The sequence below is a fragment of the Stenella coeruleoalba genome, assembly GCF_951394435.1.
Source record: "Stenella coeruleoalba genome assembly, chromosome: 3".
Classification (NCBI taxonomy): domain Eukaryota; kingdom Metazoa; phylum Chordata; class Mammalia; order Artiodactyla; family Delphinidae; genus Stenella; species Stenella coeruleoalba.
The window spans coordinates 170,393,973-170,409,831 of record NC_137148.1 but is presented as its reverse complement, the minus strand read 5'-3'; the positions used below and the strand labels follow the sequence as shown (position 1 = coordinate 170,409,831).

Here is a 15,859-nt window from a genome sequence, read left to right as displayed (position 1 = left end):
GGCTGGTGGTGAGGGGAATGGGGAGTTAATGGTTAATGGAGACAGAGTTTCAGTTTGGGAAGCTAGGAAAGATGTGCTTAATGCCACTGAGCTGTACATCTAAAAAATGGTGAAGATGGTAAATGATGCTGCGTGTATTTTACCACAATAAAAAAAGATACATATCGGAAGAGTGAGGATATTGGAATATGGAGTATATATAGGTGAGAGGATGGAACTGCCCTGGGAGTGATCATGTTACTGTGATTATCTAGACGCTTCTAATTCTCAGGGTACTGGAAGAAGTGCAAAGTACAGGGACCCAGCACCGTGATGCTGCAATTTACTGCAAAACAATCTGGGAGAGAGAAAAAGGGGAAAAGAGCAAATATGGCCAAAATCAACAACAGGAGGCTCGAGGTGGATGATCACCTGTCTGTTGTATAATTCTTTCAAGCTTTTTCCATAGGAGTTGGAATTTTTCCAAATAAAAAGTCTAAGAAGGACAAGGACAGTGAGGTGTCCCTAGGCGCAGTGACCTGGAGGTCACTGAGGCCTGACTGGTGAGCTGTTGGAGTTGGAGAAGTCCATGGAAGGGAAATAAATCCTAAAACTCATAATTAGCATCTGGCTGGCACTTACTGTGTTCCAGAAGTTCTCCTAAAAGCGGTGCACATACTAGCCCTTTTATTTTAATTTTTTGGCCGCACAGCAATATGGGATCTTAGTTCCCCTACCGGGATGGAACCCCTGCCCCCTGCAGTGGAAGCATGGAGTCTTAACCACTGGACTGCCAGGGAAGTCCCTAATCCTTTTAATCTTCTCCAAACTCTAGGGCTAACAACTTCTGTTTTTTCCATTTTACAAATGGGGAAACTGAGGCCCAGAGAGGAGAAATCCCTTGTCCCAAACAGAAGGAAGTAAGGATAGTATGGTGGGAAAGAATCGGAGGCCCCCCACCCCGGGTTCACAGACGCCCCCTTCCGGCCTGATGACACCCCAGCTGTGAGGGGTAGTCACCAGCTGGCTTATGATCCACCTCTGGGATTCTTGAAACGCTCTGTCCCACCATCCAAGAGGAGTAGAGTCCCGAACACTGTTGTTATACATTAACAATCGCTTGTTATATCTTTAAACAACCACTTGGGGGCTGGAGTGGTGCCGGGGCCCTGAGGAGGACTCTGCTGTGATATCCCCACCTTAATTTCCCCCCCCATATGGAACAGAGCTGGACAAAGGCCTTTGTGGTGTATGAGGTCAGGACCAGATGGAGGAAGGGTCTGGGACTGGGGAGCCCTTTGGAGGGCAAGAGGCATGGCTGGAAGGCTTCCTGGAGGAGGCGACATTGGCTCTGCAGCTTTGAAGAGCACAGCCCTTCTGGATCTAGTTCTGGAGAGGTGGGGATGGCCCAGACCTGGTCTCCAGAGCCTCAAGGATGCTCAGGCTGGGGCCAAGGACATTATGGCAAGCAAGATCATCCTCTTCCTCCCTAAAATAAACCATTTTGAATTTTCGGGAAGCAGGGCAGCGGAATGACACCGCCTCAGGGTTGGATCCTTTTGTCCACTGCAAAAGGAAGATTACATACCCAAATCAGCAGGGGTACATCCCCACCCAGGCCCAGCAGTGACCCCTGCCAGGGAGCCAGGACTGCCACAGAAGCTCTTTTGGAGACACCCTGTAAACATGGCTGAAAGTGAGAGATCTCTCTCATGAAAAAAATTTTTTTAAAGAGAGAAATAGCAAATTAAATCTGTGCATTCTATCTGCACTGCCTCCCCTCAAAAAAGTTTGATCTGAAACAGCATCTCAGAATGTTCCGGGATGCCTTGGGCCCGCCATTCAAGTGTATATGCCTCCCCTCTGCATGGTTTATGGAGGGCCCGCGGCAGGGGTGAGGCAGGTGCGAGTATTTTGTCGCCTGCGGGTGCTTGGAGAAATATTTCAGAGTCATTAGCCCAGAATAAACACTCTGGCCCATTCCTTCATTCCTGACCACCCAGGACCTGGTGGGCTGCAGCGGATGCTTTGGGGACCCGCCGGAGGTTTAAAAGATTTTAAGCCGAGGAGTATGGTGGCCCGACTTGTGCGGAGAGTCTTTTAGTTGCTTGGGGAATCGGATGACCAGATAAAATACAGGATGTTCAGTTAAACTGGCATATCAGGTAAACAACGAATGATTTTTTAAAGCATAAGTAGATACCAACTGTGGTGAGGGACATACTTATGCTAAAAAATTATTCTTCTGAAATTCAAGTCTAATTGGGGGTCCTGGATTTTTATTTGCAGGAAGGACAGAACGTGGGGATCCAGGTCAGGGGTCAGGAGACCCAGGTGCAGGTGACCGCCCTGGTCCAGGGGATGGATGGGAGGAAAGCTGGATGCAGAGGAGGGCAGAGAAATAGGCGGATTCTGGGGAGATTTTGGAGAGGGGCCCCTATGGCTTGCTGATAGATTGGACGTGGGTGGATGTGCTGGGAGGACTTGGGCTTTTACCCTGAATGTGGTGGGGGAGCCGGGGAGGGGGACTGTGAGTGGATGAGGGATACGACTTGGATAAGAGGCTCCCAGACCCAGCCTGGGGACTCAGCAACCATCTGTCCCCATACATGGCCCCAGCCCGGGTCTCCCCACCTCGGTACTGTTGACATCTGGAGCTGGGCCATTCTCTGTGGGAGACCGTCCTGGGCACTGTGCGGCACAGAGCAGCATCCCTAGCCCCCACCCCCTGGATGCCAGGAGCGCACCCTGCTCCCCTCAATTGGGATAACCAATACAACTAGGCTTTGCCAGTGTCCTCTGGAGGGCAGAGTCGCTCCCAGTTGGGGATCCCTGGTCTTGGCACTGTAAGAGCCAGCAAGCAGATGGGTCTGGGGTGCTAACTGGGGTGCGGTCCTGGAAGGCTTTGTCCTCTACTGGTATTGAGTGATCTTTCTTGGGATGGGAGAAATGGAGGACCGCACGGCTGGAGCTTGGCAAGTTTCAGACTACGTGCTGCCCAAGCCTGGACTCATCTGAAGGCCATCTGCACGAGGCAAAGGAAGGACCTGCCTTAGAGTTTGATAAAACTTGAAATATTTAGACGTTTGGGCATTTAATTCTGATGATCCAGGCTCACGATAACACTGCTCCCGTCCAGCAGCCCGCAGCTGTCTGAGTCCACGGGGGCTCTGGTGATAATGATGGGCACCTTGACCTTGACACTGGTCAGGGACCAGGGCAGGTGGACGGTGCTGACCAGTTCGTAGTAGGTGTTCATGATCTCGCTGTCCCGTGTGCTGCAGCTCACGGACAGCACGGGCGGGAGGTAGAAAGTGCTGACGATCTTGGTGGTGTTGAAGGGTGTGATTTGGGTGTTGGCCTCCTGCCGAAGCAGCTCACTGCTGTCCACCCTTGAGTGTCGCTCTGCATTGGGTGTGAAGCCCTCGTACTGCACGTGGGCGTAGAGGGCAAAGATGACCGTCTTGATGCTCTTGCTGGTCTGGTTGTTGATTTCCGTGGTGAAAATGACCCTCTCCCCTGGCGTGAAGATGTTCTTTTCCATCTGGATCTGCAGGCAGATGGTGCCCTGTCTGCAGCAATTGTAGTAGATCTTTTTCTTGGCCTCCACGACCAGAGGATTCTAGAAGGGGGTGGGGGGAATGGACAATTGTGAGACATTGCGGCCACAAGATCCACTTGCTCACCCAACAGTCCACCAAAGCCTTGAGCCTTTGGGACTCTCCTAGTAAGAGGCACTGGGATGGAATCTGGAGTCTTGGGGATTTTGCAGCCCAAAGTCATTCCCAGCTTTGCCATTTAATCAAAATCCTTTGCCATTCTGACTGTCAATTTCCTTGTCTGTAAAATAGACCTAAGAAATTCACAAGGCCCTGGCTTTATCCCCAGCTCCATAACTCACTTGCTGTGTGACCTTGTACCAGTGCCTTGACTTCTCTGAGTCTTAGTTTTCTGGAAGACAGGGAATGTCTTATGGTCTAAGCCCAGACCTAGGGCTTACCCAAGTAGTTCAGACTTAAGGAGAAAATATTATGGGCTCTGAATCATGAAAACTGTAGAGTTGAAATTATGTAACGTGTTTAAATAAAGGCTTCAAAAAGCAGCCTTTATATCAATTGGTTAGCTGCTGGATTGCAAATAAAGTCACATATACGTTATGTTTAATGTGTGGCTTGGGTAACATTTGGCTTTTTATTTGTGGGTACTACTGTAAAAGATTCGAGGGAATTCTCTGGCCGTCCAGGGGCTAGGACTTGGCGCTTTCACTGCCGAGGCCCAGGTTGGATCCCTGGCCAGGGAACTAAGATCCTGCAAGCCATGTGACCAAAAAATAAATAAATAAATGAAATAAAATAAAAGATTTGTTGTGAGGTGGAGTGCGCTTCCAATGATTTGCTCTCCACTTCTGCTGACTTCCTGTATCTTCTTCCAGAGGAACTTAATACTTTTACAAGCGTGTGTGTGTGTGTGTGTGTGTGTGTGTGTGTGTGTGTGGCATTTGTCATGCTCATGCAAATGTTTGTATTGTTTAGGAGTACATTTATTTATTTGTGGTAGAAGTACACAGTATTGTTTGACATATCTGAATGTTTTAAATAAATCAAGCCTCATATCTTTTCCAGCAACCTGCTTTTCTAGCTTAACATCCTGTGTTTGAAAGACGTTCATGTTGGTGCCTGTCATTCTGATTCATTTGTTTCCACGATGGCAATGGAATGTGCTGCAAAATAGTTAATTTACCCTTCCCCCTCTAGGATAGACATTTTTATATCTATATATATAATATACATATTTTATGTATATATATATATATATTTTTTTTTTTTTTTTTTTTGCCGTGCTGTGCGGCATGCAGGATCCTAGTTCCCTGACCAGGGATTGAACCCGCGCCCCCTGCAGTGGAAGCATGGAGTCCTAACCACTGGACCGCTAGGGAAGGATAGACATTTATATTGTTTCCATGTGTGTTTGACATCATAAAAGAGCTGGAAGGAGCATCTGAAGACACTTCTTGGGCTTACATACAAGAAAGAGTTGCTCTACCAAAGAAGATATACAGATGGTCAATAGGCACACGAAAAAAGTCTCAATGTGGCTAATCATCAGAGAAATACAAATCAAAACCACAATGAAATAGCACCTCACACCTGTCAGAATGGGTATCATCAAAAATTCTACAAATGACAAATGCTGGCCAGGATGTGGAGGAAAGGGAACCCTCCTACACTGTTGGTGGGAATGTAAATTGGTGCAGCCGCTGTGGTTGAGAGTCTGCCTGCCGATGCAGGGGACACGGGTTCATGCCTCGGTCCAGGAAGATCCCACATGCCGCAGAGTGGCTGGGCCTCTGAGCCATGGCTGCTGAGCCTGCGCGTCCGGAGCCTGTGCTCCGCAACGGGAGAGGCCACGACAGTGAGAGGTCCGCGTACCGCCAAAAAAAAAAAAAAAAAGGGCAGAAGACCTAAATAGACATTTCTCCAAAGAAGACATACAGATGGCCAACAAACACATGAAAACATGCTCAACATCACTAATTACTAGAGAAATGCAAATCAAAACTACAATGAGGTATCACCTCACACCAGTCAGAATGGCTATCATTAAAAAGTCTGCAAACAATAAATGCTAGAGAGGGTGTGTAGAAAAGGGAACACACTTACACTGTTGGTGGGAATGTAAATTGATATAGTCACTATTGAGAACAGTATGGTGCTTCCTTAAAAAACCAAAAATAGAACTACTATATGACCCAGCAATTCCACTCCTGGGCATATACCTGGAGAAAGCCATAATTCAAAAAGATACATGCACCCCAATGGTCATTGCAGCACTACTCACAATAACCAGGTCATGGAAGCAACCTAAATGTCCATCAACAGAGGAATGGATAAAGAAGATGTGGTACATATATACAATGGAAAATTACTCAGTCATAGAAAGGAATGAAACTGCACCATTTGCAGAGACATGGATGGACCTAGAGACTGTCATACAGAGTGAAGTAAGTCAGTAGGAGAAGAACAAGTATCATATATTAACGCATATATGTGGAATCTAGAAAAATGGTATAGATGAACTTATTTGCAGAGCAGAAATGGAGACACAGACGTAGGGAACAGACGTATGGATACCAAGGGGGGAAGGGGAGGGTGGGACAGATTGGGAGATTAGGGGTGGCATATATACACTACTCGGTATAAGATAGATAACTAATGAGAACCTGCTGTATAGCACAGGGAACTCTACTCAATGCTCTGTGGTGACCTAAATGGGAGGGAAATCCAAGAAAGAGGGGATACATGTATACATGTGGCTGATTCACTTCGCTGTACAGCAGAAACTAACACAACATTGTAAAGCAACTATACTCCACTAAAAATAAAGAGAGAGACACAGGCTACTATATACAAAGTAAATGATTAAGAAGGATATATTATACAGCACAGGGAAATATAGCCATTATTTTGTAATAACTTTAAATGGAGTATAGTCTATAAAAATATTGAATCACTGTTATACACCAGAAACTAATGTAATATTGTAAATCAACTATACTACAATTTAAAAGAAAGAGTTGGTCTAGGACATAGAGTTGATGAATTTTTTTCTGTAAAGAGCCTGATGATGAATCTTTTAGACTCTGCAGGCCACATAGAGTATTTGTTACATATTATTCTTTTTTAAAAAACCACAACTCGGGGCTTCCCTGGTGGTGCAGTGGTTGGGAGTCCGCCTGCCGTTGCAGGGGACGCGGGTTCGTGCCCCGCTCTGGGGGGATCCCATATGCCGCGGAGCGGCTGGGTCCGTGGGCCATGGCCGCTAAGCCTGTGCTCTGCAACAGGAGAGGCCACAACAGTGAGAGGCCCACATACCGCAAAAAAAAAAAAAACACCACAACTCATAGTTGAAACGTAGATTTTAATATTGTGGCGAAAGCACAAATCTATATATCCATCGGCATCTAAATCTATGAAAGAGAAATAAGTTTCATGAAATAATGCTTATCCTTGCTACATGCCTGCTGAGCATTCCTCTTCTATCCTCTTCTATTCTATTTAATCTATTCTTTTAAAAACTCTTGATTGGACCCTCTGAATTGATTTTTCTGGTATTTCTAGTCTACTTACGCTATTCTATTCTATCATTTTGTTTTATATACAACGAAAACGTTGTAACCCACCAAATTTATTTTTTCTGGTAAATTCTATCCCCTTTTACGTATTCAATACTATTCTATTCAGTCCTACACATTGATTTTATAAAAACAAAGTCTGTTGCAACCCACCAAATTTATATTTTCTGACATATTCTATTCTCTGTTTTCATTTTTAAAAATTAATGGCAACCCACCAAGTGGACTTTTTCTGATACTTTCTATTCTACCTATTTTATTCTCTGTTCTGTTTTCTTATTTTATATTAAGAACAACAACGTTTGCAACCTACAAAATTGATATTTTTTGATATTTTTCTATTTTGGTCCTGCCTATCCTTTCATTTTGTAGAAATATGCTTTGCACCCCACTAGCGGGTCATGACCTGAGGTTTGAAAAACACTGTTCTAGGTTCAATGCCTTTCCTCTTGGAGACCTCAGGCTGACCCCCCCGACCCCTTCAGCCTCACCTCCTACCCTCTGCCTCTGGCTTCTGCCTATCTTCAGCCTTCCCACTCTTTCCCTCCTCTTGGAAGGCTAATTGCAGCCCATTTCATTCTAAACCCCTCCAGTCTTATTCGAAAATTCGTTGCATGCGTTAGGACCCTGCAGGCATTAAAGGACTCACTGCCCTAACTCAAGGCCAAGCCAGCAGTTCTGTCCTGGTCCTGAAGGAAGTGCCGAGAGGCATCAGGGGTGGCCCATCAGAGAGACCCCCCCCCCCCCCGCACCAGGCCAGGTGGGGTGGCCACAGGGCTCTGATTTCCAAGAATATTAGGGCACAAACTCAACATTGATTTTCCATACCCAGGAGTTTTTTGGGACCCCATATTCCTTTGGCATATATGAAACTTTGGGGGGATTCATTCATTCAACCAGTATTCGTTTGTATCAACTTGGTGCAAAGTTCAAGGAAAACCCACAGCAGTGAAGACCAGTCCAGTCTCTGCTCTGGTCTGGAGATGGACATATAAATGGTACATTCCTTTTTTTTTTTTTTTAGTGGTACATTTCTTTTTTTGTTGTTGTTGTTTATTTATTTATCTATTTATGGCTGCTTTGGGTCTTCGTTGCTGTGCACGGGATTTCTCTAGTGGCGGCGAGCGGGGGCTACTCTTCGTTGCGGTGCGCGGGCTTCTCATTGCTGTGGCTTCTCTTGTTGCGGAGCATGGGCCCTAGGCACATGGGCTCCATAGTTGCGGCTCATGGGCGCTAGAGCGCAGGCTCAGTAGTTGTGGCGCACGGGCTTAGTTGCTCCGTGGCATGTGGGATCTTCCCGGACCAGGGCTCGAACCCAGGTGTCCTACATTGGCAGGCGGATTCTTAACCACTGCGCCACCAGGGAAGCCCTAATGGTACATTTCTGATAGGGATAAGCTATGAGGTTAGGCAAGGGGGTGAGGTAAGGGGAGTCAGGATGCCAACTCTTTCAGACTTCTTGGTTAGGAAGGGTCTTGGCGACATGTCCTCTACCCAATGGTACTGCTTGTTGGAAGAGGCAACGGGTCACGTCTTTCAAAATTCTAAAGGTACACAGAGAGGAGTGAATGTGGAAAAATTGGAACCCTCGTTCATGGCTGGTGGGAATGTAAAATGGGGTGGCCGCCGTAGAAAAGAGTCTGGCCGCTCCTCGAAAGGTAAAACAGAGTTACCATCTTTCCCAGTTCCACTCCTAGGTGTCTACCCATGAGAAATGAAAACTCGCGTCCATGTAAAAACTTGCACACGTATGTTAGCAGCAGCATCGTTCCTAATAGCCAAAATGTGGAAACAATCCAAGGTCCATCAAGAGGTGAGGGGAGGGACGTCCAGACCAGGCAAATCCACAGAGACAGAGAATGGATTTAGTGGTGGCTGGGGGAGGGGACGGAGAGGTTTGGGGGTGACAGCTAAGGGATGCAAGACTTCTTTGGGGGATAATAAAAGTGTTCTAGAACTGACTGTGGTGAGGGCTGTACAACTGTGTGAATGCACTAAAAGCCATTGATTTGGACATTTTATTTTATTTTTATTTATTTTTTATTTGGCCGCACCGCTTAGCACATGGGACCGTAGTTCCCCCATGAGGGATCAAACACACGCCCCTTGCGTTGGAAGCATGGAACCTTAACCACTGGACCGCCAGGGAAGTCCTGATTTGGACATTTTAAAGGGGTGAATTATAAGGTATGTGAGTTGTATATCAATAAAGATGTTAAAAAAAAAAAAGTGGAAGGGGAAAAGTTTGCCCCTCCCCTGCTCCCTCCCAGGAGGCAGTGTCTGTTGCCGGTTTCTCTGGTCTCTGGAAAGAGACGTCTGTTTGTTACACCTGCAAGGAAGTTCTGTGCAGTTTTTGTTTTTACCACCAACGGCTAGACACGCTGTTCTGAACTTTGCTTTACTCGTTCAACCCAGTAACTTGGAGGTGCTGAGAGGGAGAGCTGCCTCACTCTCTGTCTCTGTGTCTTGGTCTCTCTCTCTTTCTCTCTTTGCTGTATCTGTAGAGTTGACCTTTGTGTACTGCTACTTTAATTGACTTAGCAACAAACATTTAAGCTGTTGCCAGTTTCTGGCCACCACAAACAGTGCAGTGAGAGGTCATGTCACACACGTGAAAGGATAGCGATGGGAGAATTTTCTAGAAGGGAAATGGATGAGGCAAAGTGCGTGTTCATTTTAATATGGATATTGCCTTCTGTGGGGGTTGTGGCGGTTCATGGGGGCATCAGCAATGCCGGTGATTGAAGACCTGGCTTCCAAGCAAAGATCTGAAGGATGAGGGGGAGGGATAGGAAGATCCTGTCACAGGGTTCCAGGCGGAGGGCGCAGCCTGTGCAAAGGCCCTGGGGCAGCACCATGCCTGTCGTGTTGGAGGAACAGCAAGGAGGCCAGTGTGTCGGGAGCAGAGTGAGTGAGGGGGAGAGAGGGAGGAGGGGAGGGCAGGGAGGGGACAGGGCAGGTGGTGCAGGGCCTTGGGGGCCGCAGGGAGGCCTTGAGCGTTTACCCCGTGGAAGGTGGGAGCCCTGGAAGGCTGAGCAGGGTCATCACCTGAATCCTTTCAGCTGCTATGAGAAGGACAGATTATAGGAGTCAAGACTCCGTGTCTACTTGGACCAGAGCAGTAGCTTCTGCCCTGGTCCACCAGCTCCTGCCCTCACCCTGCCCCCTACAATCTGATTAAAACAGTACTGAGTAGCTGAAGAAAACACCATATTTCTGTACTCTCAAAACATATCTGTAGGGACTTCCCCGGTGGTGCAGTGGTTAAGAATCTGCCTGCCAGTGCACGGGGCACGGGTTTGAGCCCTGGTCCGGGAAGATGCCACATGCCACGGAGCAACTAAGCCCGTGTGCCACAACTACTGAGCCTGCGCTCTAGAGCCCGCGCGCCACAGCTATGGTGCCCGCGCGACACACTACTGAAGCACGCATGCCTAAAGTCCGTGGTCCGCAACAAGAGAAGCCACCACAGTAAGAAGCCCGCACACCGCACTGAAGAGTAGCCCCCCGCTTGCCGCAACTAGAGAAAGCCCGTGTGCAGCAACAAAGACCCAGTGTAGCCATAAATAAATAAATAGGTAATAAAAAGGAAAACATATCTGTAATAACTCTCTTTGCTGCTATAATAACGATTTGAGCTCTTCCCATTTACTAGGCATCCCCTATGTGTACACATCGTGCTGGGTGCTTTGTGATCCCCACAATCGAGGAAAGATTAGTAGTAGTAGTAGTAGTAGTAGTATTCCCATTGTACAGATCAGGACAATCGAGGGTCTGGGAGGTGCTGTTAATTGCCCAAGGCCATCGGCTAGTGAAGGATCTGGCGGCAGAGATCTCAAGCTAGGTGTGGTCCCATACCAGCATTTTGCCCCAATTCCTGCCTTGTGCCCCCTGCACCCTAGATTAACTCTTGAGGGAAGAGCCAGAGAAGGGCCAGAGCCCGCTCTGGGTCACACAGGGAGCAGGTGGCCAAGCGGGCCTTGAGCTCAGGTCTGCTTCATCTGATTCACCCCTCCAAGCATCTACCCCCCCGAAGTAGGCCGGGCTAGAGATGATCCCTGTTACACAGATAAGACTACCCGGGACTTCCCTGGCAGTCCAGTGGTTAAGACTCCATGCTTCCAATGCAGGGGGTGCACGTCTGATCCCTGGTCAGGGAATTAAGATCCCACATGCCATGTGGTGCAGCCAAAAAAAAAAGGCTACCTGTGACAGCAGCAGCAGTGACAAGATTTATGGGGACTTAATATTCTGGGGCTCTCTCCTACCACCACTGCCGGCCACTGTGCAAGGTCCAGAACTTGCATGAAGTCCACTCACTGCTCCTTCTGAGATCTAGGGGACAGGCACCATCTCTGTGCCCATTTGACAGATGAGGAAATGCAGGCACAGAGAGGCCACATCACTTGCAGAGGGTCACACAGCAGGTAGGTGGAGGTGCTAGGATTTTTAACTTGGACGTTGAAAACTAAAATGCCAGCCCTCTCAGCCACAACACTCTGATGACAAATGGGTCCCCAGGGAGGTGAAGTGACTTTGGCCAATGTAAGTCCACCCTCCCTTACTTCCACCTCTGCACCTGGCCTCCAGAAGCTGTCCAAAAACTTCCTCCGCTCAGGTGACTGATGCCACAAGGCCCTTCCTTCCCCCTGAATGGAGGGCATCCCCTTTCCGTGCTTCTTGGTGGGGGGCACCACCTCCATTATCAGTTCCTGGAGAGTCACCGAGCACCCAGGACCCTCAGTCAGGGGTCACAGAGGGGCCTCTGCTCACTCTTTTTTTTTTTTTTTTTAATAACATTTATTTATTTACTTATTTTTGGCTGCGTTTGGTCTTCGTTGCTGCACGTGGACTTTCTCTAGTTGGGGCGAGCGGTGGCTACTCTTCATCGTGGTGCACGGGTTTCTCATTGCGGTGGCTTCTCTTTGTTGTGGACCATGGGCTCTAGGCTCAAGGGCTTCAGTAGTTGTGGCATGCGGGCTAGTAGTTGTGGCTCGTGGGCTCGGTAGTTGTGGCGCACGGGCTTAGCTGCTCCGCGGTATGTGGGATTTTCCCGGAACAGGGCTCAAACCTGTGTCCCCTGCATTGGCAGGCGGATTCTTAACCACTGCACCACCAGGGAAGTCCCTCTGCTCACTCTTGATTCTTGAATGTCAAGGACATTCAGGGCCCATGTCATTCCCTGTGGGGGGCACTGCGGGGTGTGGAGCGTCATCCCTGGCCCACACTCTCTTGATCCCACTCATCACCCCTCCCCAGTTGAGACAACCAAAAATGTTCCCAGACATCTCCCAGTGTCCCCCGCAGGGGCAGAATCACCCCAGTTGAGAGCCGCTGGTTTAGTTCCTGCCCTGGTTTCTGATTCCCCGTTTGCGAAATCACTGGGCCGGAGGAGCGGCCAACACCTTCCCTTCTTCCAGGTCACAGCCTCCCGTCTCCTGGCTGCCCGCCTCCCCCTGCCTCCGGGGAGCTTTGAGGACATGCCCTACCCCTGCTCCTTCTGCATCACTACCTGCAATGGGTTTTCTGCGTGGAAATCCGAAGAAGTCCCTTGAACCAACAAGTACCTTCTCTTCTTGGCTAGAATGTGCTCCCGACCCATGCAGGAGGCCTGCACGAAGTAAAAGACATGGCCACTTTTGCTGGTGAAGGTAGAAGGGAGCCTGGCAGGTAAGTTGAAATGGAAGTCAAAGGTGCGGCTGCCTGCACTTAACCAATTATCTGAAAGCAAAACACACCGATGCCATCAGAAGGTTCTAGAATCTTTTCTTCCCTCTTTTCTTTCTTTATTGTTTTGGCAGGGAGCTTGTTCTGGACCTGGCCTGTTTGTCCCTGAGCTAGGCTTAGCTCTGTGATTTTTAGGGATCGAAAAAGCCTAGGCCCATAAATATTAGGTCTCAGCTACGCTGGAGACCGATGCCCTGGGTAGGTGATGCGACTGGGGTGGTCACTCAAAACCACTGACCAGGACTTGCTCACCCGTGCTCTGGGCCTGGGAAACTGGAGGTCTGGCTGCAGGATTCGATCGCATATTCATTCAACAAACACACCTTGGGTCCCAAGGCAGGCAAATCTCCCTGCCCTGGCAGAGCTTGGCCTTCAGTGCCCAGCATACAGTAGGTGCTTAATATTTGTTGATTGACTGAGTGGTGATGGAAGACCGGGGAGGGACTCACACTACCCCCCATCTCTGTGACCTCCCTGTTTTATTTTTTTTTTGCACTTCTCCAAAACCCCCTTATTAGAGCGTTTTCCCTGCCTGATGGCAACCCCAGCGACGCCAGGGATCCTGTCTGTTTTCTTCGCTGTTGTATCCCCAGCATCTGCCATGGTTGTTGTGCACAGTAGGTGCTTAATACATGTTTGTGAAGTAAATGAGTGAACCCATCGCAGGCTTGGGGCTGATGCTTCTGAGGGGAAAGGATGCTTCCCTTGGAAATGGAGAAGGGTGATAGCTGATAATGTGGGTGGTGAGGGGTGGGGGAGTGTTTTGGTTGAAAAAACGAACACCTAACAAACATTACTGTATACCCCTCCCCCCCCGCCCCACTATTCTGAGCCCTCCCCTCGACATGCCATTAAATCATTAAGTCCTCAAGGCAGTCTTAGGAGGCAGGACTTTTTCCTATTCCCATTTTCCAGGTGGGTTAACTGGGACACAGAGAGGCGGCCTAATTGCTGAGTATGAAGGCCCAGCAGGTTGCCGTTCCTCCCTTGGATATCTGGGCAGGTCCCCCTCCCATCACTAGATCTGAGCTTGGTAGTCACCTCTTTGGAGAGACCTTCCCAGGCTACCCTATCTAAAATTAAAAAAAAAAAATCTACAATTGAACTTTGTTCAGTCAAGCATTGGCCAAGTGTTCTGCTTGACTGTGGACTACCCGGAAACACCCCCATGGACATATTTTGGAAAGGACATATAGTTTCCTGGTAGCTTAGGCTTCCTGATGTCTGTCCAGACTTTAGATTTGAACCTGGCAGAGTTGGGGACTAGTCAGTCCTTCCCACGGAGAGCTTTCCTAGCCTTCTCCCTCCTATCTCTTTCCCTGTGACCAGGGGGACCAGGCCTCTGCCCATTTCTGATATCCCCGGGGGTTTGTTGATTGACTAACAGATGTGTTTACCTTCCAGACCCCGGTTCCTATTCTGGCTAAGGTTGGCGGCTGGCCTTGTCCTTACCCTCCACTGGGAATGTCTTTGTCTTGTGCACATAGTCAGCCTTGTTGTTGCAAATAACATCTCGGCTGTAATCGCGGGATGCCCCAATTTCTTCATTCCACTCCACATAACCTCTTCCCACGAGCTCCACCTTCACGATGGGGTCCACCAGGGTGCTGTTCAGAGTTAGAACCACCTGCCCTTTTATGCTGGAGCCGGCCAGGTAGACCGCATCCTTGGGCAGCACTAATTCAATGGACTTCACCACAGACATAGGGGGTTGGGGTGACGGAGAAACATCCTCCCCTCTCCCCCATGTCACTGAGATCCCCGGTTCCTTGGCCACAGTGACGTCATCTGTCTGTGACATCATCCAGCCAGGGTTCCGGGAAGGGTTTCCCAATGGCCAGGATGAGAGGCAAGGCTGTTGGGAGTGGGCGGCTGCTTGGGAATCCCAAAGTCCTCACTGGTTGGTGAAATGGTAGCCTGACCTCTTTTTCCTAGGAAATAACGAACAAACGAACAAGAAAACCACAAGATCCCAACATTGCTGGCGACTAGGGAACAACTGTCATCCTGCCAGAGGTCTAGGGGCCTGGGTGGGAAGAATTCTTCCAGGCCCTGTGGTGAGGCAGGCATCGTGAGCTCTATTTACAGATGGAGAGGCACAGGGCATGAGCCCAGGGGTATTTTCTGCCCCATCCGATGGCCCCCAAATGTGGGTGTGTGCACCCCCTTCTCAGGGTTCACAGATTGATGCTGGGTCCTACACAGATAATCGTTTTCACCTTTTGTCTGTTTGTTTTGGCCACACCATGAAGCTTGTGGGCTCTTAGCTCCCAGAGCAGGGATTGAACCCGTGCCCTCAGCAGTGAAATCTCGGAGTCTTAACCACTGGACTGCCAGGGAATTCCCAGTCGTTTCCACCTTAATAGCTCTATATTTATATCAGTGTGTGTTAGAAGGAAAATGATAGCCATGGCCAGGACATGGAATCTGCTGTGTCTTGAAGATGCTCAGAGCGCGGTGGGCTCCATGTGAACGCGGATGCCACCACGAAGCATTCTCTCTCTCTGCACAGTTGACACTCATCTTTATGCCAGCGTCTCCTCCATTGGTTGGGAAGTCCCTCTAGGGCAGGAATTTGTTTGCCAAACCCAGAGCCTGGTTCAGGCAAGGGAGGACAATTAAAGTTTGTTGAATGACTTAATGACTGTCGAGAGCATATCGTTCTGCAAAAGGGAAACTGGGGCCCTTGGCACCCTAGCAGTTATTCGTGGTGTCCAATTCGCGCGTGGGCCGGTGCCTAAGCAGGGGGAGGGTCTGAAGCAGAAGAGGCTCTACAAAGTATCTGTTCTCCAGGCTCTGGCAGACCTCATTTACTCTTTGTCATATCTTGCTTTATTGGATGTGATGTCTTTTGCAGACATCGATGTCTTGTCTTCCGAACTAGTTACTAAACTTCTTTTGGAGATGCTTGGCATAGTCTCTTGCTCATAGTTAATTAACCCAAGCAACCCCTCTGACTTTCTCGAAATGACTAGAGAAATGGGGCCCTGCATCCCCACCACTCCAGGTCTTTTCTTCAGG

General features: G+C 48.8%; 1 protein-coding gene across 1 annotated transcript; it reads right to left on the bottom strand.

The window, feature by feature from the left end:
- Window positions 1-2,802: 2,802 nt before the first annotated feature.
- On the bottom strand, window positions 2,803-14,543 carry ARRDC5 (arrestin domain containing 5; the record flags this gene model as incomplete). Its single annotated transcript, XM_079918306.1, is given in 4 exon segments — window positions 2,803-3,601; window positions 12,624-12,832; window positions 14,236-14,269; window positions 14,271-14,543. Coding segments are annotated over 4 exon segments (1,044 nt in total). The 3' UTR covers window positions 2,803-3,073.
- Between the last annotated feature and the right edge of the window lie 1,316 nt (window positions 14,544-15,859).